A 25,855-nucleotide genomic window follows, 5' to 3' on the forward strand; every position below is an offset into this window, starting at 1 on the left:
AATACTACGCTCAACTGAGAAAGCAAGTGAACTCATGTAATATGATGCTATAAATGATGTAGGTTGCACTTCTCTTTGAGTTGTTGGAAATTAATAGATTGATAGGAAAAACATTTGATATTGTTACTGAATTTATCATCATAATATTACTCTGCAATATTTAGCTCCTGCCTGTGAAGAATTAGAATGCTAAAGGGTGCAACACATGATATTAGTAGCATGTTATGACCACAATATTATAAATGTTTGAACAGGTTGTCACCAATATTTGAAGATACTTATAAAAACAGCACCTTAATATAATACATTATTACCATACCCTACTGTAAGTGGTGATGTGCCTTTATCCACTGGAACAGAACATGTACATTACTACTTATTCACCCTTTTCTACCTCTTCCTGTGGACGGTCTTGCAAAAACAGTGTTAACAGACACAGGGATAACATTCATGTGATAAAGTACACAGCTGTGGTTAAAGTGTATAGATGTGTTGCATTAATTTCTCATTTACCAAAAACATCGCTTATTTTCCTGGCTCCATTTCAGCAGATGCTTTTTCTTCTCATGCTTATCAGATGCAACAGACAAATTTTTCTCTTTGCTCTCAAAAAAGACTCACAACAAGGCCCCATAACTGATACGATGTGATCTTGAATCAAGACTGTCTTCTGTACTTCTATCAGTATCATGCTTCTGAAGTGTGTTACCTTGCAATCCTGTAGAGATGGGAAATGTATTTTATTATAAAGAAATCTTCCATCTATTGAATCAAAAGTTGATGCACAATCAGATGAATGTAGAATCACATAAACACAATCAATTAGATTGGAAAAGACTACCTTTAACCAATCCCAACCTCGTCAACCAGATCCTGGCACTCAGTGCCACATCCAGTCTTTCCTTAAACGCCTCCGGGGCGGCGATTCCACCACCTCCCTGGGCAGCCCATTCCAATGTTTAACAATTGTTTTTGTGATGGAATTCCTCTTAATGTCCAGCCTAAACCTTCCCTGGCACACTTTGAGGCCATCTCCTCTCATCCTGTCTCAACCTCCTTTTCAGGGAGCTGTAGAGAGAATAAGGCCACCCCTGAGCCTCCTCTTCTCCAGCCTCTCTTTAGAGCTGGACCAGGAAACTTTGAAGGCTTGATCCACTGAAATGACGAATCCTTCAGCAAAGAAAACCTATAATTACGCTGTAAATGCCAGACCATGTGCACTCTGAATCCCGAACAGCATATGAATACAAGTAAGCCACGTAACTTTACAGCTGTCAGGTTCAATATAAATTCAAGAGATGTTAAAATATAACCCTAGCAATCATTGTAAAATGGTTCTTCATGTGCTCCTGCGCGTGTGGCGCATACGAGATGCTGTGGGAGGCGATCCGGCGGCGCCCATTGAGAACAACCTGCACGGTGCGATTACGGTCTTGCTCCTCCTCATTATTACCGCAGCCAACCTAGAATCGGTGCTGCCCTCCTGGCAGCTGTCCCGCTGCAGAGCGGCGCTCTCCGTGCCGGACGGGGCCAGTCCTCGCTGTCCCGGCATTTCCCTGCCGGCGTCACCCCTGGCGAGGCACGGCGGGCTGGAGCCCCTCAGCCCGGCACGCCCGGGGCCGCTCCCGCCCCGCCCCTCGCCGCGGCCCTCGCGCGGCCCGATTGGCGGGGAGCGCTGCCAATCACGGCGCGGGGCGGGGCGCGCGGCGGCCCTTGGCGCTGAGGGGGCGCGCGGCTCCGGCCTCTGCCCGGGCCGATCCTGCCCCGGCGGCGCCTTTCCCGGCGGCTTCCCCGCTCCTTGTCGTCTCCTGCCTCCCGCCGCGAGCAGCCGGGGCCTCCTCCATGCGGGAGAAGAGGAGGAGGAGGAGGAGGTGGGAGCTGCTCGCCGGCCATCCCCGGCGCCCGGCAAGTCGGAGCCGACCCGCCGCCGCGCCGCTCCTGCCGCATCTCCCCACGGCGCGGAGCCGGCCCTGAGCTCTGCCCGCTGCGCCGCCCCCGGACCCCTCCTCATAGTCTTGCCCCCACCCTCCTTCTAGTCTTCCCAGACCCCTCCTCCTAGTCTTCCTCATTTTGTTTGTTGGTGATTTTTTTTTTTTTTTTAAATTCACCCCCCCACTCCTTTGCTTCTCACCCTGGCTGCGAGCAAAGCGTCTTCATGAGCGCAGAGGATGTCCGGAAAGCACTACAAGGGGCCTGAAGTCAGTTGTTGCATCAAATATTTCATCTTCGGCTTCAATGTCATTTTCTGGGTAAGCGAGGCCGGTTTCGTGTCTTCCTCTGCTTCCTCCTCCTCCTCGTCCCCGGCCGCCGCCGGGCTGTGCAGAGCCAGGAGCGCCGGGGCCGTGTGACAGCCCGGCCTGAGGCCCGGGGGCATTTCCCGTGGGCTGCGAGGCCAGGGGTGCCGCCGCCTCCGAGCCGAGCGCCCCGGGCAGCCCTTCCCCGGCAAGTTGTGGTGCTGCATTCCTCCACCTCCCGAGGGTGCCGGCTCTCTTCCTTTTCGGCCCTCCTAATTGCTTTTGTTGTTAGTACCAAGCGGATTCCGTGCTTCTTCCCAGCTCCTCGTCTTTTCCTTTTTCCTTCCCCTCCTTCCTTCCACCTTTGCTTTGTGGTGGGAGAGGAAGGGAGCAGCCGGGCACCCAGGCCTGGAGAGCGAATTGATCTGCGTGTTTTCACGCTGCCATCCCTGTTAGATGCAAATAATAGAATCACAGCTGTGGTTCTCTGCACAACGCTGTTAAATGATTTCAGTGATGAAGTTAGGTAGGGCACAGGTTTATTATCGTTAGCTGTTAAGACATAGTAACAGTAGAAGCAATAATAGGATGGAGGAGGGGGGAAACGGTATTTCCACCCATCCCTAAAGTGCAAGCCCGTAGGAGGCCTGTTTGGGCATTTGTTGGGATTCCTGGCTGTGCTGCTTGATCTGCCTGCACAGTATCTTGTTGCACCATTCTCCACCGGCTGTGGAGTAGGCAGAACTGTACAGTGAAATGTAACCTGCCTGTAACAGTACTTCTAGCATCTTCTCAATGTGTTGGATTTGAAAAAGAAGCAGCTGGTTTTGGATGTTCATGCCAAATTTCGTAACCACAGGGTGGGGGGAAGGGGTGAGCATTCTCACACACGTGTGAGTGACGAGATCTTCTCACTGCACAGAATGTCGATGTCAGGTGAAGGCTCTTACATTTCCCTATTTACATGAGGTATTCCACAGAGCAATGAGAAACATGCACAAACACAGGTTCACAGAATATTCTGAGTTGGAAGGAGCCACCAGGATCATCGAGTCCAGCTCTGGATCGAACCCAGGTAGTGTAGATGTGTTCTTCAGAGCCTTTGGAAGCAAGTTGAATACATTCCTGCTACAGTGGCTTGTTTGGACTAGAAAGGAGAATTGGGGAAAAAAGCCTCAACACCACCTTGAAGATTATGGATGAAGGTAGGGAAGAAGAGGAGAGAAACCTTTTGAGCAGTGCTGAACTTCTGATTGTCGACGTGGGGAGAAGGGAGTCAGAGGTTACATGGATAGCAGGTATCCATAGCTAGCCTCAGGTTTGTGTTCCTGCGAAAGAAACGTATCTGAGGAAGATGTTTTGAAAGGATGGGAGTTTTGATTAGGTCCACTTTTATACTGTATTACCTTTTCTTAAACTAGAAGAAATGCTGCCAGAGTGGAGCTGTCTGTGGCTTTATGTCAGTGTTTACTTGGCCCCAGACCGACCCCTGCAGATGAACGGTAGCAAGCTTTGTAGTATTCTGACCCTACAGAGCTGTTGTGATTATGCTCTTGGCTCAGTTTTCGGTGACTGAGTTTGCCATGGTTCTTTGCCCTTGTCTGTTTCTTTGTTTTGATTCTGCTGGGCGTATGTTGCCGTGAACAGGGATGTTTTTCAGCAAGAGAGCAAGTAGTGTGAGGAACACTTGTGTGCTGTGTCCTTGGATAGAGGGAGATTAGGGTGGAATATCTAACCATGTTAACTCGCCCTTTGAGACACTGTCGGTGTCTCAGGAGCTGTATATCCTGTAATTTCCTTCATTTTATTCTCTGAAAATGAATGTGTGGATGGAGAAAGTGAGGAAGTGGTTATGTTTTAGGTTTTCTGTAACTAGTCTTTTTCTTACTCCTGTGTTCCTGAGGCTGGTGTAGCTTCTGCCTGATGGCATGCCTGTGTTGTAACTGAATGGGCCAAAGGCTTTATACTGTTGGAATGCTGAGCTGAAAGCCTGAAAAAATACAATTGGGTATCACCCACTTTGCCACTTGCTTAATACAAGGCCCTTGCTTGCAGATTTCATCTTTTGCAAAGCTCTAATTGTCTCATTTGTGTTTCTGGCTAAACTTGTTGAAATTCATGAAGACCAAGCACTCTGAGAGTTTAGTAATTTCTTTAGAATATTGTAATCGTCTTATGAGAAAGCCTGCATTTATTATCATGTCTCAAGATTTGGAGTGAAAACTCAGGCAGATACTCTTGTTGAATGCATGTTTATGTTGTTTTTACTGAAGTAATAGCAAACTCTTCAATAACTAGCCCAGAAAAGCTGTAAATGAAAATTGTAGATTTGGTTGGTTGTTTACAAAAAGTGATAAGCAAAACTAGCCACTAATGTAGTCATTGGAAATAGATTGGAATGGTGAAGAGGTCATCATATTAACCCCATGGCACTTTCCAGGATCTTGGAAACAGGAAGCACACCTTGTTAGGCCACCTATCTGAAGACTGTTATATAGTCTTTTTATGTTAATGTAAACAAAGAAAATACTTCTATTCTGCATCATAAAACAGTGGACTAAAAATAAAGAGAACTGAGTTGGAAGAATAATGATTTTGACAAGAAAATTGTCAGTGCTCTGAATAGAGGAATATTATAGATCTGCTGAAATTATGCAGGGAATGATTGTACTTGCTACTTAAACTGAAGTAATTACAAAAAATCTGAGACTTTAAATACCACAGAACAGGGGCAAAATAAATGGCCTGACCTTTTTGTCTTTTCTGTTTTATGCTGGTGAGGTATTTCATGCCTTAAAAACCACAAGAGAATTATTAGGATAATTGATATGGGAAAGTTGCACTCCAATGCTATGTTTGTAGTTGTGACTGAAGGTGACAGTGTGCTTTTTACGAGATAGTTCTCAGGCTTGCACCACCCAGGTAACGTATTCTTGCCTAAATATGTGTTTCACTGTTGTAGAAGACTATTATCTGCTGAGTCTATGCATAATTAATGTTCCAGATATATTTGCAGGCTTAATTTCTTTTGGCAGTTCAGTGTTAAAGTTGGTAAATACTCTGGAAATGTTTGTTCAAAAAGCTTCTTTTGTGACACTGCTGTTGTGGAAAAGGAAAGCTCATTGGGCAGTCACCAAAGTAATATTTAGGAACAGAGACTTAATAGGCTCCAATGGAAGTCAGTGCAGCGTTTCCCTTTGCCGGGCTGCCGGTCGTGCATTGGGGCAGCCGCCTGTCCTTTATCTGCGCTGTCCTTCTGCCGGGCCGGAGCACCACGTGCTCCCTGTGCCCCTCTCCCGGCGGGCAGCCGCCCCATAGGCACGGCTTCGTCAGGAGCCTTTCTGCTCCTGTCTCGGGAACGCGTAAAGCTGTAATGTAGGGTAGCAGAGAGCACTGTTCTCTACTCAAAGCAAGCACACAAACAATGCCTCCTTCCCCCTTCGGCTTCCATGTAGAATGATGTCAAAGGTGTGGAGCAAAACGTCAAAGTAGGCTGCCCTGCTTCACAAAAGGCAAGAACTATTTCCCCCCTCCCCCGTTCTTTGGGAAGACCGTTTTAGGCTGATTTTTAGTTCCAAGAGATGTTTTTCATTGTTCTATGTGCTTTTTTTTTACTTGATGGAAATGGTGGATGTATACTGTTGTTAAGAACTGAATTTCAATCCACACTTGATTCCACTGACCCTGGTCTAACTGGAAAGATGTATAAAAAGCACTGACACCTCAGAAACTTTTGCTTTAGCTGGTGATTCACTCCATAGTTATGAGCTATGCTGCAGTTATGATACATCAGCATATTACGAGTCATAACTTGTGTTTTAATTTGCTTGGCATCTGCTGTATTTGATGGCAACCATATGGGAATCTGGATAGTCTTTCTGAATTACAGAAAGGTAGCAGAAAGAAAATCAGGTTATGTAAGTGTGTTATAGGAAAAGTGTTGGACAAGTACCTGACCTTTGAAGGACAACCAACACATTGCTTATTAAATTTTATACATTGTTGATAGTTTGTTTTTCAAAGGGGGAGAGGATAATTCTCTGATGTCAGCTGCTTTTCAGATATCCACAAGGAAGTTTTGATTTTATAATTTTCTCTTGCCACAGTGTTTAAAAAAAAACCCAAAGAAATCAATGTGAATTGCTTGTTCCATGCAATTTTGAAATGCATTCGTAGCGTTTGATCTTTAAAAATTTGCATTGGGAGGATGTCCTTGCAGTGGAAGTGGAAGCATTCTGTTCATTTCCCTCCCCTCCTCCTTTTATGATCAAATGACTTTTTATTTTACATTTCTTCATAGCACAGATGAAGCGTAGCTAAGCATTCCACCAGTGGTCTTGGCAGAGACAGAACAATGCTTTTGGGCAAGTACTCCACTGGTTTCCAGCAGTGAAAGGTGAGGCCGTATATATTGATGAAATAGATGCATTATTGTGAGGTTGGCATTCTTGAATTCCTCAGTGTCTCTTTCAGCAGATGTAGCCTCAGTCTTTCAAATGCATATAAAAACTGAGTAACTGCTGGCTTCGGGGGACTTGCTTCAGATCTGTAGAGGTCATTCTTAGAATAAAAACTTTCCTGGCCTGGTGTTCCCTCACAACTTTGTAGTAGGCTGTATCATTGGTAATAAAAACAAGTAGCTGAGGAACATGGGAGAAACTATTTCCTTTCATAAATATTTGTTTTGCCGAATTGGGCGTTTATAAATGTGTTACTGTTTTAAGTTATTTGATGTTTCTAACTTCTAGAAGATTGAAGAAGCACAAGGGAACAAGAACTAGAGAAAACCCATTGTGATTGTGTGACTTGTCTTGTTCGGTGTTGATGTGCTTCAAGAGAATATTATGGAACTATCATGTGCAGCTTATATACCTTCCTTCTGTGTTAAAGATGAATTTGGTAGATATATTTACCAGTCTTCCACTGTGATTGACTTGTCACAGTACATTTTTTCTGGTGTCACACCTACTCAAATATGAAGAGTCAGTTTTGAATCTTCAGTGTCCCCAGTCAGAGAAAAGCTGATCCATGTGAATGGCACCCAGGGTACAGGCAGCCCCAACGGAATACTTCTTGTAATTGAAACATCTTTATGGATATTTTGTGTATGTGAAGAGAAGTTAGACTGGTCCTAATCCCCCATTGCCTTTGTTGCATGTTGATAATATAACATAATAAGGCCAACAAATTCATGTTCTGCAACACTGAATTTTGGAGGTGGACGTGCTACCTTAATTCTAATAAGGCCAGCCTTTGCACTGTGAACTTTTTGGTGTCTGTATTAGGTCTGTACATATCCAGCTGCAGTGTGTGATGCTAATAGGCATGTAGGGAAGGCATGAGCTGTTCCAAGGGAGAAAGGCTTTCTTTTTTCAGATGGGAACACAGAAGACATGTTATTGTAAACAAACAAAAAAAAATCACATACAAGGTGCAGTTGGTGTAGAATAATTTTCAGATGGAAAATGTGGAGAGAAAAGTGGGTTTTTTTGAGGTTTGTGGTGGGGTTCAGGTTTTGTTGTTGTTTCTGTGTGGAGTAGTAGTAAGAAGAAACATGTAAGCAACATCTTCTATTCTCTGCAGTGGACAGGAGTTTGAAAGTATGTATGTAATCTGTTATTTAGAATGCTTCTAAAACCTAATTTCTATAGATTACAATAATCCTGATTTACTTCTTAGTGAACTTTAATTTATTCTTTATTACTGAAACTCTGTAAGATCAAGTTAATGATTAGTAGAGGATGAGAAACTAGAGCTTACAGTTAGTGAAATATCACTTCCTTTTCTTTTGAGTCCCATTCCTGCAAAACAGACATTTTCAAGTCTATGTTGAAAAAAATATAAACTGGTTTTGGCACCAGGGCTAACCAGGCCAGGCACAAGTTATAAATTTGGAGCAAGAAACTGATGTGTTGTAAGTGCTTGGGCTAAATACTTCAACAGTTCATACTCCATTAACTAAAAGCAGTAACGTGTGAAGATTTGCTGTGTGCATTTGGAATATGGTGGTTTGCTTTCAAATAAAACCAAAGGTGAGAGAAAATATTTTTGACCCAAAAAAATCACTTGACCTAATTCTACCAGTTAGGAATTCTGGCCTAAAACTATAGTTCTGTAGGGCAGCCTTGTTTGCCCAAAATATGCAGCATGCTTCTCAAATGCATGGCTGGTAGCCTGTCAGCAGGACTGTAATTGTTTATTGATGCAGACAGGAGAGCACGGAGCTGAACAGCTCATGAAGTTACCCAGCTCTGTTAGAGATGACCCAGAAGTCACTGTCAGCATTAGTCATAGAAGTGTCTTCCAGTATGGTGGTATTTTAAACTTTTTCATATCTGACTTTTCCATTAAAAATTAGCAAATGTTGTTACAATGCAGTAAAGAATTGAACAAAAAAAGCTGATCCAATTTTTAACAAATGTACTGAATTGCACTTCATGGCAGTTTTACAGTGTAAAATCCAAGCAATACGTTGGGCCTTAAATCAGTAAAGAATAATCAGTTTCTATTTCATTGTACTGTCATGTGAATTTGGAAAACATCCCATTTTTTTGATTGTGCTGCTGCTCCTGCCACAGACTATCCTATCTTGTGATGTAAGGCCCCAAAAAATGCTGGATGAGGCTCCTGAAAGGGTTTATGGTTTTTCACATACTGTGTTAGATGCACGGGAGAAATACTGACAAGATGTTGTCAAGAGGTCAAAACAGCAAAAGCTTCATTGGCAACTTCAGAAAATTAGAGAACTTTGGCAAAAGTTCAGAGCAGTGTTCATTCAACATAAACACTTCATAAAGCATTAACTTAGCCCATTCAACTTAGCAACTCCAAGCTTGATCTGAGAAGAGAGTTAGAAGAAAAAAGACAGAAAAGAACAAGTATAGCTACCCCACCTGGTTTCAGCAGCGTTCAGCTGAGAGAAATTCCAAGAGGAGATAGGGTCAAGACCTGTATGTCATGCTTCAGTTTAGTGCCCTTGGCTTTCCGGGCCCTTTCCCCAGGCTGGATTTAAGGTCATCTGGTTCCTCTGGGGCTAGACTGGGCTCCAGGGTTGGGTGTGGAGCGTTGCCTGTAGTGTGGCTGGGATACAGCCCCAGAGGGGAATGTGTGTGTGCAGAGCTGGGCATCACCTCTCCAGAGCAAGGCCTGACCTTCTTATTCTCCCACACATGCACCCAAAATACTTTGAGCCAGCAGTTCTTCCAGTCTCTCACATGTGGTTCTCTGTGGATACAGATTTTCCCTGATTTCAGCAGAATTTTGTGCAGGTGTAAGGGTTGGTGGGGTGGATGTCACTGTGGCACAGTGCTCAGTGTAGCTGCTTCTATAGCACACACAGAGATCTAGAGCAGTTCAGCCTTCTCCGTATGCTGGCATTTAAAAATGTCACCAGCACACTGAGGCTTGCAGTCAGGGGTGCTTGATTTGGTATCAAACTCTGACTCAGTGTGATCTCATATAACCTCCAGATGGCCTGACTTGCAGAGATGCTAAAAACAGTCAGATCCTACTCCTTTAGCTTTATAAACTAAATGAGGTTCTAGCAGTGTTTATTTTAATACACATCAGTCTCTGCATCAGATTCTTCAGCTAATGTTTCAGCTTTCCAGTCACTTTCCTCTGGACAGCATTTAGAATAAGTATTTCATCACACACAGAGGATCTTATGAATGAACTGTCAATTTTCCACAGAACTGGGAAAAATCAATATGCCTCTTCCAGGCCTTGAAAATCCCTCTGCTCCTAGTGAAGACTCTGTTACATCAAATCATATTGAAACCATTTCAAGCAACATTCTTGATGTGTGGTGACAGAAGAGCTTTTTTCCTTTTGCAGCAAAGCAAAGAAAAATTATGAAAACACTTTGTGTACCTATTATGTAGCTGTTGCCTCCTGGTTTTCCCAACAGCAAAACTTCTTAAAGGGAAAAAAACAACCAAAGAGTTACAGGAACTTTTGCTTAAATAGGTTCTCTTCCTTCTCAATAAGCAAGTAACATTATTTCTAAAAGTATTTAGTCCTTCTTTGTGGTTACCGAATTCAAAATAGCATGAAAAGAAGACTAGATGTCTTTAGATATGTGCAGGATTTTGGATTTGTAGAGACTGCTGTTTTGCTCACTTCATCTACAAGATATTGATGAGTTATAACCTGAGTATGTCATTGCTGTCATGAGCTGTCATTGCTCTAGTAGGCTACTGTTAGAGGGTACTGAGTGTGGAATAAGTGGTGCTGCAAAGATGCTTGCAGTAACTCAGCCTGTGGGGTGTTTCCTAGTATTAGTGGATTACATTTGATGGGAGTCCAGCTTAATTTTTGTTGATTTAGGGGCTAATCTTGCATGGCATGGAACATTATTTTGTGTCAGGATTTTCTGTGTTGAGAGGGCAGGTTCTCTCAGTTGGGCTCTGGTGCCTCAAGCAAAGGTGCAGCAGCACCGTGTGGGATGTCACCCCAAGCAGATCCACCTGGTGCCTGCACCACAGGTTCTCCCTGTTAGATGCCTTTGCTTTGCTTACCCGTGTAGGGCATATACTTAGCCTGGTGAGGCTTCCCTCTCACTGAACTGCATCTCTTCTGCCACATTCTGCTTTCTGGTGGGCTGTGATTTAAAAATTTTGTGATTTTAAAAAGCTTGAAGGGAGTTTCCTTTATGTGCTGTAAATGGTTTTTATATAGGAGCAGAAACACTGAGGAAAAAAAGTTCCCAGAAAATGTCTGTCAAGGGTTCTGTGCTTCAATTAACTCTGTCACCTTGTGGGAGATGTCTCTGCAATGCCATGTGATTGGAGCACGGAATTTGGGAATGGTGACATTTCAAAGCAGTGGATCCTCCCAGGTAATGAGAAGGGTTGCCAAGTATCCTGGGCACCTCTCAGCTCAGAGTATACTGGGGTGTTGTACTGTGCACAGAGCAAGGATTTCAAATTTTTTAATTTCAATTTTTAAATTTAAATATAAAACCAGAAATATTCCCTTTCCATGTGGGTAAAAGATAGCATTTTTAGAAATTGTCCTTCTGACTGCCAGTTTGCATGGGTATATGTCTAAAGGAGTATGTGTGAATTCAGTCAGTCCAACAATAATTAGATATATATTTAAAAATTAAAAAAGAAGAGGTAAAACTTGTAAATTTAAAATTCTTCTTTTCCAAGAAGCTATTCAATTAATTTCCAGATGAAAATTCATCCATCTGGCTTGTGAAGACTACCAAATATATATAAAAATATAAAATAAGTATGATTGTAGTTAAAAAATAACTAAGGTCTGGTTTTTAATGAATATTGCTCGATATCACAAGCATTCTCTTATTTCTTTTTGTTCTGTGGCCATTAATGGGGGATGTGAACTGCTGCCTAAGTCAGGTTTTTTTTCATCTCTGAATGCCTAGGTGGACCTGCCTAGGTGGATGTGAAAGAACCACACTCACACTGTCAGGTTGTCAGAGCAGAAAGAGAGAGCGTTTATTTCTCTATTTCGATTTATATGGTTTTTGGAGTTTGACCAGGGATTGAGCAATGAGGTTCACACCTTTCCGACCCCACTGGTCAACCTGGAAGTCTATCAATTGTCTCTCCTCCAAAGAGGAATGTGCAGTTTTCAAAATATCGCTCTTTGTTTGCTTAAAGTTCCTGAGAAACTCCAGTACAAAAATGTAAACATCAGAAGGCTGAAAAGATCAGGGTGACACAGGGCCGCTTCCCACTTTGGTTGTGGGAACCTTTCAGGATTGGTTTTTGTGTGTGGCCTTGCAAATTCTGGTGTCCAAAGAGCAGGAGGCTGCAAACAGCTGAGGCTGGCACAAGGCTGCAGAGCCAAGTGTGGTAACGCTGTGTCAGTGGACTGACAGCAGTCTGTTACCAGATCTGGCTGAGAACTTCTCATCTGGGCCAGTTTCTATTGATTTGCTGTTTGGCTCCAAAAATGAAGTGTGGGAAGATGGTAGGACTGCCTCATCCTTTCCCGGTAGAGATCAGCTTAAAGTGACTGTACAAGCACTGCCTGTTTCAGCTCTCGTGAAGTGGTTTTGGAGTCTGGAGTACACAGAGGTGTAAGACACGCTGCTGGGTCAATAGTTAGCTCACTCCAGTGAACACTGTTACATAAGTATTACTCCTCTGGTGCACTTTGATCTTCACTGGTTTTGGAAGAGTTATGGTGGTTATCTGTTTACTCCTGCTTGCTCAGTGATGTTAGAGAAACAAAAAGCAGTGATTGTGTTCCAAGACTATTGTAATGGGAACTTAATTTGAGCTTAAGTGGACAGCTTCATCCTTTACCTCTCTGGTTTCTTTTCCTTCTCATCAATGTTATTACAAACACTGTACCACTCTCTCTAATACTGCTAAACCTTCCTTGGAGTGGCCTCCTAGATGGGGTAGTGTTGCTAGAGGACATGAAAAGAACGACACTCATGGAGTCAGGTCGTCAGACCAAAAAGAGGGGAATTTATTTTTTGATTTATATAGATTTTGGACAATGACCAGGGATTGGACAATGAGGTTGACACCTCTTCCACCACAGTGGTCAAACTGGAAGTCCATCAGTTGTCCCTCCTCCAGAGAGGAATGATAAACAAAAAGAACAGTTTCCAAAACATCACATTTGTTTACATGAAAAGCTGTGAGAAACTACACTACAAAAATGCAAACATCAGAAGGCTGAAAAAGATCAGGGCGACAGGGTAGCAAATGATCTCTCTGAGATAGTTTGTCATGATTATCCATTCCCAAGTAGTGTCCTTTCTGGTGGCTTTTTACATACAAAAGGTTTGTAGGCATTTAGTATTGAAGATACATTTATATACATATATAACACTGTACATGCATATACATATATACACACACACACATTTATAAAAACACATAATATGTACACAAAGTAATGCAGTACTTAAAAACTAATTCTGATTTGCTAGAGCAGAAGTTCATTAACTTATGTACCTAAAAGCAGGACTCGAAGGGACTGGAATAACTGCTGTTACATGCAGAGAAGGACTTCTGCTTCCTCTGACTCTATTCTACTGCTCTGCTCCTGCTGGAAGCTCTGGCATAGTCACAAGTAGTGTTCCCACTTTAGCTCTGTGGGGCTGGGTGTGGTTTGAAAACTTTGCTTTCTTTTTGTATTCTTTGTTTTGAAGATAGGCAAAACCACTGCCCGGGGTAGTCTAAAGGTTTGTGGTGATATGTGAATCAATGTTTTATTCTGCAGAAACTTCTTCGTGCAAATAAGTGTATGTTTGACTCAGGAACATAAGCAAATTACATTTTTGCATTGTTTATATCCTTGCTGGCTTTCCGACGTTTTTTCTAAATCACTCTCATACCTGTGGGAGAGAATTAGCTCCTGAGTGGATGCAGGTAATAACTTTGCATATTGAAGAAACCAATTGAAATCTTAATGAGACAGACCCTCAGGGGTTTGTGCCACTGTAGCAGGTGAGTGACTTGTGACTCCCATCTGGCCATTTTAGTTGCTGTGAATACTCTTCTCTGCCCCACAGGTTCATGATCCTATCAGCTGTCCTGCAGTGGGGCTGACATCTGACAGAGGGGAAAGGACAGCTGTGGGCTACAGTAGCTTTTGTCTTCAGTTTCCCCATCCCAGAAATAGAGGTGTGTATAGGATTTCTAGTGAACTCTGTCATCTGGTATTTCATGTATTGTTTTAGATATCATGCCTGTTAAATGACAGTGATGAAGTACTCCACTTACTTGTGGTTTTCATGTCAATAGCAGCTCACTACTGCCTAGAGAAATTACCATGTCTCTTGTAAACATCCAATTCTTGTTGGTTTTGCCCTCCTTTCAGTTTGTGCTCTACGGCATCTTGCAGAGGCTGTTCTCTCTGTTCCATTCTCTGGGAGCGCCCTTTCTGTGGCTCTCCATGTTTCTGTCAGTTCTTACACCTGGAGTAGGAAGCTCATCGGAGCCTCTGCATAGTCACTGCCGTGCTGCCAGAGAGGCAGTTTGTGGGCTCTTTTACTGGAGTCCAGCCACATGACCACAGCAAAGTGGGAAGGAGAAGTGAAACCCCAACACTGGCTGGTTTTTGTACCATTTTATAAGGTACTTTTTCTTATTTGACAGCTTTGTTCCATAAACACGTGTACACCTTTCAGGGTAATGTGCAGGCATCTCCTTGTGAAACAACAAGTGTTATGTTGGTGCAAGACCTCCCAAATAACACCTGTGGAAGATAATTCTTCTTTAGTTGTGTCAGACTGTAAGTCTGATGAATGTCAAAGCTGTACACACAGCTCTGGCTCTGATGTGAAGAATTTCACATTTCATAACAATTAATAAAAATTGCTGTAAGACTGAGCCAGGTAGAATCAAGTGAAGTAGAACGGATGAAGCTGTTTAGAGACTGGCATGATCATAGAGATTGGAGGGATCTGCTGTGTCTCCTGTTATACCACATGGAGGGCATGTTGCTGTTGAAGCACAGGATCTCAGTGATGTTTTGAGGCTGGAGTACAGGACTGAAATTTAAATAGGCTGATTTAAATTTAAATGACTGAAATTTAAATAGGTGATTGCTGCTGCTGTATGAGTTAGAAATATACTGTGAAGTCCTAAGTACTTCATGCTGAGAGTTGGTGAGACTCCTTTTTTTGTATCTTTGGTGATGTATCAGAACTCCTGTGAGTACTGCTATTTAAATCTTCTTAGTGTATAGGGTCAGATTTTCATTTATGCTAAAAGGTTATTCCTATTGCCACTGTGACATGTCCTTAAAATGGCTGCAGATGATATTTATGGAGCAGGGTAGAACACTTCTGGTGTAGCTGTGTTATCAAAATTGTTCAAGTGAGCAGTATTAAAATCCTAGCTTGAGGAGTTGGAAGGACTTTAAAAGATGGAAGGGGTGGACTTTGCATTGTGGGATGTGATTGGATTTCTGTATAAATGATTGTGAGAAGAGAAACCTGTAATTTATTGCAGAACAAGGAGGAATGGGATACACACATTTATTCATAGGGCAGAAAGTGTTCAAGAATGTAAGTTTATAAAAGTGAGAGGGTAGTCATATTTTGTCTGACAAAAGACCTGCCTTGTTTTTTTGCATCTCTTTCTTTCTTTCTGGGAAGATAAGAGATTTTTCTGCAGTTGTGGTTATCAAAGGGCCATTCTTGTCATTACTTCACTCGATTTTGTTAGTAGAACTTCAAAAACTTTCTGCCTTGGACAAAACAAACAAAAGCAAACCAAAACAAACATCCATAAAGTTGTTTCAGAATTCACAGAAAAAAAAACCCTGAATCAATTATTCAGTGCCTTCCCTCTCCCTCATCCACTTCCTGATGTGTTATTAATTTTGCATGAGCCCCCTGCTTAGCCCTTCATGCACTTAGAGTATAGAGCGCGAAGGCTTTCAGTGCTGTAAATGACTGGGTACTTACTGCGACCCTCTGCATAAAAGCAGATCCTGTTGACTTCAGTGGGAATCACTTGTTGGCAGCTGCATAATTGTTTTTCAAACAATGTAGGTTTTTTTAAAAAACAAAAACAAAAAAAGGGAGGATGTTTGAGAAAGCCCAAAGAGGTTCCCCGAAAGAAACACTGAAAAGTCATTCAAAGGAGCTGGAGCAATTACTTCAGTTGCCTAAGTAGTTAAGACCTGGCAAAAAGATCTTAACTACTAATCAAAAACTGGCAGAGAACCGTCAAGCTCAACATACCAGGGAGTGTTCCTGCTCATTTGTGTTTCGAAGTAAGCGTCTTGCCTGGCCACCCATTACATGATCACTTCCATGCAGCAACAGGAGCTCTATGAGACTCTAATCCTTGGAGCAGTGGGAGAATTTAGCTGATGAAGGAGGCAGAGTTTATCCTCAGCGAGCAATTGTGACTGTGTTCTCTCGCATTGCAGAGTGGTGGTTTCCTTGTATAAGATACCTTTACATGTGCTGAAATACGTGCAGAAAACGTTGGTTTCTGCTGGCTGTATGCCTTGCTATCAGTCTGGGCAGCGAGCTGGTCACTGCTTTCATTTTTTATAAGCAGAGATTCCCAGCACTTCATTGAGTACTGAGTCCTGCGTTTACCAGGCATGTACATAATAACAGCAGCCTCATGATACATCTGTGTCCGAGGGAGCTGCTAATGCCCAGCTCTAAAGCACCGCCACTGATGTGCTCTACCAGCAGCCACATAAGAAACCTCCACATTTTATTAGTGGCATCTGAACTTTAACAACAGCTTAGGCTAAAGATAATGGCTTCTGTATGAAATATGTTCTATTACTGCTAATGCTATCTTACTAAGTAAGCTAGTGTGTCAGATAGAAGAATTTCTGTAAACAAAGCATGAAAGAAGGTGTGTATATAAATCATGGCTGAAAATCAATTTACAGCTGAATGGGGACTGAACATCGCGGTCTAGTTTTGTTTATGCTTTGGTGATTGATAGAGAAAAAGTAAAAACAGTCTCTCTAATGCAGAACTTGATGAATATTGCATTTATTTCCTACTGTTTGGATTGTTTTAGCACTTTGTGGTAAAGCAGTGTGAGTAGGTAGTTTTAGTTCGTGCTAGTACCAGTGGTCTCAATACTGTTAAAAGTAAACAAGAGCCACCTTTCTTTTTGCCCTTAAGGAGGGCTTTGAAGAAATGTGAAACTGATTCTTCTTGATGATTTAGAGGGGGAAAAAAAAAAAAAAAGTCAAGGTTAACAATCCCTGATTTTAGATTCATCACACCCCTAAGTAAGAGGAAGAACTTTGAGCTATTGCACTGAATCCTTAGTCTGCTACACTGTCACAAACCTTTACATGAAACTTTAACCTCCACAGGCAAAAGTTGCTCCGAGGTTTTGGAGGAGGGTGCTGAGCCCTTCCTTTTCACCAGATCCAGTGCAAGGGAGTTCCCTAGGGGAAAGAATCTTATTCTTATTTTTCCTTCTTGTGTGTGAAGAAACACTATGTTAATGCATCTACAGTTGTTATTAAACAAGTTGAAGTGTTAATGATAAAGAAGTGACAAAAAACGTTTCTTTAAAGATCCTGTAATCTGGATTTCTGTTCCCTTTGTGTGGATTAACAGTTTAAATACCTAGAACAGGTTTGTTTGTTTGCTTTAAAATATGTTTGGCTGTGTTTTGTATGTTGTGAAAGATGCGATAATAGGGCATTTTTGAATAATCTTTAATTTCTGCCTGGGGCACAATACAGTTCAAAGGTAGTTTGGAGTTTTGATGATTTTGTCCCAGAGTTGAAGATTGTGTCCTTGCCAGCTAAACCAACCTAAAGCCTCTGTAAGATGCGGCTTCATGGACCAATCGAGAGGCTGGTGACGAGTGACATGGGAGGAGAACAGCTTCCCTCAGGCAGGATGTGACTGGGAGAACCATTTTGCTACTGAAACACCCAGACTGGTTTACCTGTCCTGACTTAAAGGCATGTGGGGTTTTTTTTGTGAATAGTGCCTGTGTCAAACACCAACCCCGCAATTAGTATTTGGCATAATTACTCATTTCTATGCACAGACCCAATCTGAAAAAAACCTGCCTACTGTACACTAAGCAATGTCCCTTGGGAATATTTAATCTCAATTAGCTCAAGTCTTTGGACACATTGCTGTTTTCATATTGTTTTCAAAGTCTGATACCTTTGGTCAACCCCAGGCTGAGTTAGGAAAGCCTAAGGTATGAAAGGAATGTTGAAATCTGCAGAGTTATAGTTACTACAGAAGTTATGGAAATGAAACCATTAATACTGGTCTGGTATGACCCAGTAGGAGTTTGTCTGGTATGGTATTTCTGCTGTTCTTTGCTGAAGGCTAATAAAGGTGAGTTTTTTTCTTTCTCCCTTGAACTTCTGGGATGACTGTGTCCAGTGAAAATTTTTCTTTCTGGTTTGACCTGAGATAATGCCAGCAGTTTGTACTTCATGGTCTGTAAACTGTCACAAAATTTCGAAATGGATTCTCAGTGTTCACAGTGAGAGTAAGCTGAGGTTTATGTATTTATGGTTTATGCAATGTTCCTAACCAGTTATAATCATCAGTAAAGTAACTGGAAGCAAAAGGAGTAAATCCTCCTAAGTTTCAAAGGCTAGTATTGGAAGTATTTTTGTGAGTTTATTAAAGGTAGCTCTGACATTTTCAAGAAATTATGCTACCTTAATGAAAATATATGGCTTTAAAACATTGTTTTAAATTCAGAGACATTCACTATTAATCAGTTCCCTTTATATGGGTATCTTGCATTTAAAATAAAAGGGAATGTTCTTGGATTTGGATAGGATGCAAGAATGAAAACTTGCATGGGGCTAGACAGAAAGTTGTTTTGAAGCTTTTATGGGGGATGTGCTGTGAGGTGTTCTGGTCTGCTCTCTCTGACGTCTAGTGTTATGCTTGGTTGAAATATTTCCTCATATAGAAAATAACTAAAATAAGATGTCACTGCCAAGGAGGACCTTAACCTTTTTAGATGTGCAACTAAGAGGCCATGCCTGTGATCATGCTGGACCAGGCAATAGGTCTGTTTAAGGTAAGTATCCTCAGAAAGTGACAAGTGGTAGAGAGCTGTTGAGAAGTGTAAGAAACAAGGCAGGTACAAAGTAATAAATCTTGGGGAATATGCTTTGAATCCCCAGCCTTTCAGATCCAGAATTAGTGTCTTTGTACTTGGTATCACTCTATGATTTTTCTTTGTGAATTTTTCTGGTTGATCGTTGAATCTCTAATTTTCTGAAGTGAGTGACATCCAGGTGTTAGCTGTACCTTTTTTCCATTAGTATTGGCTTACTTTGGGAGAGGTGGAGTTCCAACAGGCATCTAATAAGGCATTCTGCAGCTTGGAGTCAATTAACTTTCATCTTCATCTGCTTAGCTTCTGTGAAACCACAATGAAAATCCTGCATCTGAAGAATGTAGCTTGAAACACCTTTTATCTGCTCCCTGCTGTACCCTGCCCCTGGCTTTTCCACATAATACCATTAAGAAACAAATTTTGGACACCTTCCTTTTCAGTGGTTCAGCTGGTTGAATTACAAATGTAGGAGGCGTGTAAAGTCAAGTGAGTGTACCAGTCCAAGGCAACTACAGCTGGATGTCACAGATGAAAAAGCTTGCTGCTGGGAAGAGGAGCTTTAAGTTTCCAGATGGTGACCTAGTTGGATCTCTGCACAGTTCCTCCAGTTACAATGAAATAACCATTTTCAGCCCAGGCCATGTTTAACAGTACAATATACAGTTAGCAGTTTTTTATGTAGGATTGCAATTCTTTGCAGTTCTGTCCTTTTTCATCCTCTCTTTCCTGTGCTTCACAAAGGAAGAAACATGCAAGCCTAAACTCCCAGAGTCCTTATTTAATTTTGCCATTGATTACGGTGCATTCTTACTGAGTAACAAAATAGTGTACAAAAACCAAGAATTCTGTGATGGGCAGGTAAATCTGAAGGGTATTCTCAGGCAGACACCAGACTATGCCTTCCTTTGATTACTATTTTGGAAGATTCCAGTGATTGGCTGTAACATAAAAGGTCAAATGTAGCACTTAGCTGTTATTTTGGAAGGATAAGTGTAAAGTTCCTTTCTTGTCTGGGCCCTGAGAAGAGCTCCTAAGCAAATGTGTGGCTTTTGGGCTGAGCTGCTTAGGCTGGCTCTGAGGCAGAGATCAGTGTGCTGAGAGCAGAACCCTGAGGGGTTGCAAAAGGTAAATCAGTGGCCAGGCAGGAGAGGGGAGTCATTGGTGCTGTGTAAGTGTGACATCTGGAGGGTTGTGTTGTAGCCCAAGAAAATTTGTTAATCAAGGCAAGTTTATAAAAGTCATCTTACTTTATACCACTGCATTGGATATCTGATAAATGAAATGTGAGGCTTTTCTTGTTTATTTGCTTAGCAGTCCTGGGAAGGAAGGAAGGATGTGTCATGGATGGCGACTGGTATTAACTGGCTGACAAAGAAGAGAGAGACAAGAGAGCAACATGAACACAATGGCATGATCAGATCCTTTAAAATTAGGTGACCATACAGAGACTGACTTCAGATTTAAACTAGTTTACTAGACTTGAGAATAAGAAAAAAAAAAAAAAAAAAAGCTTACAGAGTTCTAGGATTTTTTGTTTTACTTAAAAATAATAAATGAGTGCTTTTGAATGTCTTAGTACATTCTTATTCCCAGGGCTCAGGTCCATGATCTGATCCCCTTGGGAACTGGATTTCCAGGTAAAGAACTTAGTCTTTCCGTGGGAAAGCATAAAAAAATACGCAAAAGCCCTGAGAAAACAGTTTGGTAGCTATCCATCTTGAAATCTGTTTTATTTGGTGCATGGGGATCTATTTTGGAAGTACTTCAATCAGAAGTTGGACAACGGAACAAAACACTTCAAGGCTTAGCATTTAAGTGTGTATCACTTTAGTTGGTTGTTTTGGTTTTCTTAAGTTTTTGGGTGAGTGGTTTTGTGTGTTTTTTGTGGGGGTGTGGGTGGTTTTGTGGTTCTGTTTGGTTATATATGTGCGAAGTACTTGGATTAATTCCAGTTTTCTAGGCAGCAACCAAGAGTCGTTCCCTCTCTACCCCATCCCTGTCACTGTATAACCATGTTCTACATTGTGCCTTGATCTTGCATATGGTAAATTGTATTAAATGAGAAAGAAACCCATCTTGCAAATTGAATTCAATGCTATAGGCTAGCTCTACTTCCAAAAGTATAATTGCTAGAAAACTGTGAATTTTCCTAGCATTAATAAAATCGAGTATGGACAGTGTTTATTAGCATATTTACTTTTATATATATATATATATATATATATATACACACATACAGGTATGCTTGTGAGCTTATATATGTATATATTTTAACTCTTTTTTTCCGTGTTCTGTTTTTCACTTCTGTTCCATACCAATACTGCTGAAACTCGTTTAAGAGGACAACTTTTGCTCTTGCCAGCCAGAATCTGTTTTTGCAGTGAGGGGTCCCTGCTGGGGAAGCCTTTCTTTTCCTGCTCTTTCTTCTCTCCGCAGGGTAGCAGGCACAAGGACTGCCCTCCCGTCTGCTCTGCTGACAGCCGCGCCTTCTCTGCTCCAACTGCAGCAGCTGCTGCTCCTCAGCCTGACTGAGAGAGCATAAATTAAAATACAAAGGTCTCCTGTGGCCAGTCTTGGCTGGCAGTGCAATGGCAGATCAGACCTTCCTACATCATCTTCACTTGACTTTCTTCTCAAGAATTTACTCTGCATTTGTCTCAGTCACAGTCTTTTGCCACTGAGCTGAATAGCAGCAGCGATCTAGTAACTCTAAATGTTTTATGTACTTGTGTCACTGGAGCAGTTTGCAGAGAAAAGAATCAGAGATGTGATTTTACCAAAAGCTCAAGTCTTTCTGCTTTTCATACTGCCTGGAGGAGATGAACTCTTTGTGTGCTTTTCATGGCTGCTGAAGATCCAGGGCTAATTCCTGTTCTCAACTCCCCACGAAGTTAGTGGGAGTGTTAGGAACAGCAGAGCCATTGTGCTGCTATTGTGTGTGTGTGATTGAGGGCACAGCAGTGAGCGGGAGTGTTTTCGCCAGTGGGCTTTTATTGTTTTGCAACCTGGTGTCTGACAATGCTCATGTTGGGGGTCTCAACCCCAGAGGGTGGAGAGGGAGCTACTTAGTGGTGGGATGGAATGCCATGCCACAAAACTGGCTATGTGGAATTCCTAACCCAACAGTGGGGTGTTGGTGTGGTGTTTTTTTCCCTTTTCTTCCCCACCATGGAATTCAATGTTAAACTTGCATCCTCTTGTGTTTTAACTTCTGTCATGTTGGATTTGTCTTCAGGGCATGTTCAGGATTGGAAGGCAGCCCTAAGGAGAAGCATTTCAGTAAAGGGCTCATCTTCAGTCCCTGAAAATAATGTAAGAAATGAGAACCTGCTCTTTTTCATTTCAATGTGTATAATTGTCAGTTAGTCATCAACGCAAGTTTGTTTGGGTCCTCTGCTCATGTTATCCACTGCTCTCTGGACTATGGATGTGGAGGTTCTGCGTGGTTTGTGCAATGACTCCATTGTTTCTCTTTAATGTAGATATTGTTTCTCTTAATGTAGACAGGGCTCTGCAACAATGAATATTACAGGCTGAATACCATTTTGTCATTCCTAATAATATTGCACATTGTGAAAGCCTAAAAGCAAGACATGCCTAAGCGTAGAACCTTTTTATCCACCATTGTGTTACATTTAAAATGTCTTGACTTCTGTAATTGACTTTATGGATTTGGAGGGAGGGAATATCAGGACTTGCTCATGCTGTTCCTTTTATTCTGCTGCTGAGGCAGGTGAAAGCTGCCGTGGTGGTGGGGCAAGAGGACAACATTGTGCAAATGAGCTGTTCAGTGAATGCAAAATGCACAGGTGATGACAAATGTGTGTGTCCTTTCTATTCAGTAAGTTCCATGGTAGTAGCAGGTGCGGATGAAGAGCTGGCACCCTGTGTTTCCATGTCACACACAGCAGGATGAGTGGGACAGCGAGCGGCTGTGCAGCCTCCATGCTGAGGTGCAGTGGCAGAGCGCTTCTGGAGCTGTTGGGAATGCTCCCCGGTAACTCCACCCCAGCCGGTACAAACAATAGATAGTCTGCCGTGTGAACTTGCCAGCCAGGGCTTGCATTGAGTAAACTGAGATTTGTTAGCTGCTCTTCCAGAGAGCTGTTGTAAACAACAGGTTGACTCTTCTTTTCCTTTTTTTCCCTTCTTTTGTCTTAAACTGAGCTTTCTACAGGGGGAGAATGAGAATTGATTTGCTGTTTGTCTGCTTAATTCTGATCAGTTCAGGAGTATTTTGGTACCAAGACTCCAGGCTGTGGTGAGATTACCCAAGAAGTTTGCTAAGGACATGTGAAGTTAGTTGCAGGAAATTTACTGTTCTTGTCAGCTGATGGTGCTCACTTTTATTTTTTTGTTCTGAAATGGTGTTATCCTTGAATACATTTTTGTGAATCACTGTCACTTGACTTGCTTGTAGGTTCAGAAGATTGATTTCTATGTAAAGCTCCTCCCTGTCCTTTCCTGGCTGATGAAATAAATAACTTTTTTTTGTACTTTTGGCATATCTTTGTGTTGTCCTTTAAAAGGGAGGAAGAGAACCAAGAAGCGTATCTATATCCCCTTTGTATTTAATCCCATAACTAAAAAATGGACATGAAGAGTTCATGAGGGCACTTTTGATGTTTGTGCTGCTCTCTTCTGCAGGCAGGAAAATAAGCAAATGGGAGCAGTAGCTGAAGTACTTTTTAGACTGTAGTTGTCTACTATTGCACTGTGATTTGCAAAGATTGTACAAGCAATATAAGTAGCATTGGTGGTAATTTTCTTTTTTCCGGCAATGTTCTTTCCCCTCTCAGTTATAACGAGTGCCTTTTAATTACACCTCCCTGTCTACTATGAGCTGAAGAGTCTCAGTGTCAGAGAGGGAGGGTGGAGCTACAGTGTAGAATTCATTGGCCTGGCACTGGTGTGATTCAGCTGACAGCTTTTATGCTTGGCTGGCATGGCCCTTTCACAACATAAGATACTTTGTTCATTTGTTAGTATTGTGCTGGGTGATTGCAATGCTTTCTAACAGGCTGATTGTGACATTTTGAGTTTTTTGACACTTGGTAGGGGTTGACTGCCCTGGCCTTTGTACTGCTGTGGGTACTGTAGTACTGTAAACTGAGCTTCTCGTTCTGACCAAGTATATTCTTGAAATCTTGTTTCAAGTGTAACGGTGAAGTACGCATTAGTAAGAAAGAATGAAGCATGCAGCTGTTGGGTTGTTTCCTTTTTTGACACTGACCTGCTTAGTCTTCCCAGGACCTTCCATTTTTTAATGTAAGCTTGGGAAACAACTGCTGATAGTTTACCTTGAGGACATTGAAAAGTATTGTTGAAAAGGGTAGTTTGTTCTGTTCTGTTTCCTCTATTTCCTACAGCAGTGATGCTTGGCCTGGCTTCTGTGTTTAGAAGCCAGTTACTCTGACTGGGTTTCTCTTGTAGGCTATAGACAAACACAGTGAAAACTTGCCCAGGATTTGGTAAGGTTTTGGACTGAAATAATAGGCTTTGGTTTGGTGTGGATTGCTGCTGTCAGTGCTTTGGTCAGAATTGGGTAGGCTGTGCAGACAGCTGGCTAGTTACAATACACTTGCATTAAGAATATTTATGTTGGCATTAAAACAACATGTATGTTCATGCTATAAGTCCTTTCTTGCTGATCTTGCATTTGTTCCTAAAAGACATTGTACTTCAAAAGTGCCTGTGGAAAAACAGATCATTCAGTTTTGAGCAGTTACTGAAAAACTAATCCTGTACTCTAGAATATAATGAGTTGTAGATTCTTTACTCCATTGAGTGAAATATGACTGGTGTGACCTACTTTATTCAGATATTTAACATGCTGGATATTTTTTGTTAGTGGGGTTGTTTTGTTTTTTGGGTTGGGTTTTTTTTTTCTGCTTGTTTCCTAGGAGACAAATGCCCTGGTATACTAGAGAATGGCTATTGTATGGAGGCTGCTGCCTGTCTGAGCATTGTTCTTTTGTAGGTGTAAGGCTTTAAAGAGGAAAGAGTTGGAGTTTTCAAAAACATCTTTATTAACCAAAATAGCACAAGGATGTGTTTCACATTCTGTGCAACTCCTCAATATATTTGTGTTTTTCTCAGTAGGAGTATCTGTGTTGTAATGGCTTATCTAGTAAAAGTGCTGTATATGTTCCCATTGACAGCATACCACAACTAATAAATGGTTGTTCTTGTCATCCTTGCTGTAGATGCATATTTCTAAAAGTGTTTCATTTTGAAAAATCTGGAATAGAAGCAATAATGCAGAATTTGGCATTAGGGTAGACTTCAGGAAGTAGTATTTTTGTTAGTGGAGTAGGTAAAGAGAGTGGAGAGGGGTGGGAAACGTTTTAAATGTAAGAATTGTCTCAAGTTTGTTTTGCTCCTTTTTTTTTTTTTTAACCTAATGTTTATTGTTGCAATGTTAAAAAAAACAGGTATGATGGCTGCAATGTTAAATTTGGAGCTGTGATGGTGGAATGGTGTTAGGATTGGTAACGCTGAATGCTACTAAATGGTGAACAAAAACTGGCTCACAGCTCGAATTGTTTGGTGAACTAAGGAGTGGTTAGGAGAGTGTTGTTGAGGTTTGAGAATACCGAGCACATTGGAGGAGAGAGAATAAGGGGGATCTACTTTTCATCTTTGTTAGTGTGTGACAAATTAATAAGTATAATAATAATAAATAAAGCTGAGTTCTTAGCTTTGATAAATAAATATTTCTTAGCTATAATAAATAAATAAAGTTGAGTTCTTAGCTTTGAAAGTGCTGCACAGTTCCCCTTCAGTCTTTCTATGCTGACTTCAGAAACTCGGGTAAGGAGCAGTGCTCAGCAGCGCAGGTAACTAACTCACAGCTGCCTCTCTGGGAATCTGTGACTTGTTCTGCTGCTTCCAGGCTGCTTGAACTGAGCACGTAGCCTGTGGTGCCAGCCACAATACACACAGCACTGGTGCCTGAGTTGTGTGCTGCGAGGGCTTGGTGCTTGTTACTCTGAGAATTTTCTCTTCTCTTAGTCCACAGCACCTTGAGAAGCAAATAGTGGCAGGGTAAGAGAAATCCATGTAACTGCAATTCCTTGCCAGGGC

The 25,855-nt window shown here is 41.8% G+C and overlaps 1 protein-coding gene across 5 annotated transcripts in view; it reads left to right on the forward strand.

Annotated features, from left to right (window-relative positions):
- The first annotated feature begins 1,671 nt into the window (after positions 1-1,671).
- TSPAN5 (tetraspanin 5) overlaps positions 1,672-25,855 on the forward strand; it is an 85,568-nt gene continuing 61,384 nt past the window's right edge. For 3 of the 5 annotated variants that reach the window (XM_066317908.1, XM_066317912.1, XM_066317913.1), the window contains exon 1: positions 1,672-2,249. In XM_066317908.1, coding sequence (XP_066174005.1) covers positions 2,169-2,249 — 81 coding nt within the window. In that variant the 5' untranslated portion in view covers positions 1,672-2,168. Of the gene's footprint in view, positions 2,250-3,374; positions 3,440-25,855 lie in introns of those variants that run through there. The other 2 variants (XM_066317907.1, XM_066317910.1) reach the window with 2 other exon arrangements.

Source organism: Sylvia atricapilla, chromosome 4 (genome assembly GCF_009819655.1).
Source record: "Sylvia atricapilla isolate bSylAtr1 chromosome 4, bSylAtr1.pri, whole genome shotgun sequence".
NCBI classification, from domain to species: Eukaryota; Metazoa; Chordata; class Aves; order Passeriformes; family Sylviidae; genus Sylvia; species Sylvia atricapilla.